General features: G+C 71.5%; 1 protein-coding gene across 1 annotated transcript in view; it reads left to right on the plus strand.

Annotated features, from left to right (window-relative positions):
- The window catches only part of LOC101618412 (uncharacterized protein KIAA1109), a 41,406-nt gene that overhangs the window by 21,531 nt on the left and 17,540 nt on the right, over nucleotides 1–2,335 (plus strand). The window contains exons 16-18 of the mRNA XM_012734828.1: nucleotides 103–330; nucleotides 826–963; nucleotides 2,112–2,288. Of these exons, the coding sequence (XP_012590282.1) occupies nucleotides 103–330; nucleotides 826–963; nucleotides 2,112–2,288 (543 nt within the window). The remainder of the gene's footprint in view (nucleotides 1–102; nucleotides 331–825; nucleotides 964–2,111; nucleotides 2,289–2,335) is intronic.

Here is a 2,335-nt window from a genome sequence, read left to right on the forward strand (position 1 = left end):
GAGCCGCCTGCGAGGCCCCCAGGCCCGTCCGCCCTGCCCGGCGAGCCCAAGCCGTCCAGGCGACGCTGCCGGCGGGCATCTGACCACCACGCTCTGCCCTAGGAGAACTACTTCGGCGAGGACGACGTGTACATGGATTTCGAGGAGGCGGCCTCCAGCCCCGTCGTGTCGCTGTCGACCTCGTCCAGCTCGGGGTGGACGGCCGCGGGGGCGGACAGCGACAGGCAGGACAGCGAGAGCACGGCCAGGTCACTGCACCCGCTGGCCCTGCGGCCGTGGGACATCACCGTCCTCGTCAATCTGTACAAGGTCCACGGGCGCCTTCCTGTCGTGAGTGTCGCTGCGCGTGGTCAGCGCCCAAACCCGGCCGGCCCTTGCCTCCAGGGGCTCGAGCCCAGGCGTCCGTCGTCTCTCGCGATGTGACCAACCCTTCGGAGCCTGTGTCCCTCGCTGCCCCTCGCCATCCGTGGCTTCAGCGTGGCACCTGGGCCTGGGGCTCACCCGGCGCGTTTCCGGGACGGGGCTTTCTCGGCCCTGTGTCCGGCGCCATGACCATGCCCAGTCCGGGCTCCGGCCGCCCCGCAGGTGGCTGTGTCTGAGCTGGACCTGCCCAGGCGCCCGGTGCCCTGTGCGTGGCCCTGGCCTCTGGGTGGATGGGGGAAGCCGGCGCGCCCTGCCCCACCCCTGCAGGCCGGAGCAGGAGAGGCCGCTGGTGCCGCAGCCCGGCTGTGTGTGCGGTGGTGTGGCCAGTGAGCGGGCACTGCTGCCCCCTGGGGCACCGACCAGGCTGCAGGGCCGGCACTGACCGCACACCTGTGGTCCTAGCATGGCACGGCGGATGGGCCCGAGTGCCCCAGCGCCTTCCTGGAGAGGCTGTGCTTCGAGATGAAGAAGGGTCTCGGGGAGACCATGCTGCAACTCGTGCTGTCGCCCCTGAACGTGTTTGTCAGCGACAACCACCAGGTGCAGGGGTGGGGCAGCGGCGGGAGGGGCGGCGGCAGCAGGCGGGCAGGGCCGGCAGGTGGGACAGGCCTCAGCCCCGACCCGGCCCCGGCACGCTGGCCGCTGCCGCCCTGGGGAACCTTGCTGGCCCCATCTGCCCCGCGGCCTAGGCATCAAGGGCACACTGGCCCGGTCCGCCACTCCTCTCTGGTCACCGCCGGACTGCTGGTCCCCAAAGCCCAGCGCAGAGGCTTCAGTGCTCCGTCCGGTCTGGGCCGGGACAAGTGTGTGCGGCTGTCTGACCGGGAGCCGCGTGGCTCCCTCGGTGCGCCTGGGCTGCTGGCCAGGGGCCCACAAGGGTCCTGGGCTGTGGGGTACGGGCAGGGCTTCCCCTCACAGGGTTGAGGGCCCTGCACCGCCTTCACTTGTTCTCATCTCTGAGACCCCTTCCCTGATGGGCCGTGCTCAGGGGCTGACCCCGGGCTCACGGCGTGGGCAGGCCTCTCGGGGACACTCTGGCCTGCGTCGTGAGACCCAGACTCATCCTCGGCCACAGGCGGGGAGGCACTGTCCACACAAGTCGTGACCCACCAAGTCCCTGCTAGGCGTCAGCTGGGCACCCCCCACGTTGCGCCCACTCCTAGGGGACGCCAGGTAGACGCCAGGCAGGCTGCTGCAGGAAGCTGGCTGGGGCCCCTCGGCGCTGACCACGTGGCCTGTCACAGCCAGGGCCCTGGGAGTTAGGGGTGTTCGGGAGCGCCTTCCCCAAAATGTGTTAGACTTGGGGTGGCCCTGCAGGTGGCCTGCAGACAGGGCCACAGGCAGCGAGCTGAGAGCAGCTGCCCTCGTGTGTAGCCACGCCCGAGGCGCCCGGGCAGCTGACCGAAGGAAGGTGGGTGGTGTCCATGCAGCGGGCTGTGGCCACAGTGGGCCCAGGAGGAGGGAGTCTGGGCCCCGCCGCCAGCCTGGGAGCGGCCTGAGTCTGGCCGCGGGTCTTCCCTGAAGTAAGCGGCAGTCAGGGGCAGGGGTGGGGGGCTCGCCTCTCCCTGGAACCCCCCGCTCCGGAGCTTCAGCTGAGCCAGGCGGGCGGTGGCCGCCTGGGGTGCCGAGTCCGGGGCTGACCCGCTGGGCGAGCGCGGTGGCTGCATCTGACGCAGGTGTCCCCGCAGCGCCCCGCCGCGGACGAGAGCCTCAGGGAGGGCCACATCAGCCTGTCCGGCCTGCAGCTGCGCGCGCACGCCATGTTCTCCGCGGAGGGCCTCCCGCTGGGCAGCGACTCCTTGGAGTACGCGTGGCTCATCGACGTGCAGGCCGGAAACCTGACCGCCAAGGTCACGGCCCCGCAGGTAGGCCCCGCCTCTCAGCCGGCCCCGCCCTCAGCCGCCCTGGCTCC

The sequence above is a fragment of the Condylura cristata genome, unplaced genomic scaffold (genome assembly GCF_000260355.1).
Source record: "Condylura cristata isolate star-nosed mole 26May11 unplaced genomic scaffold, ConCri1.0 scaffold00075, whole genome shotgun sequence".
NCBI classification, from domain to species: domain Eukaryota; kingdom Metazoa; phylum Chordata; class Mammalia; order Eulipotyphla; family Talpidae; genus Condylura; species Condylura cristata.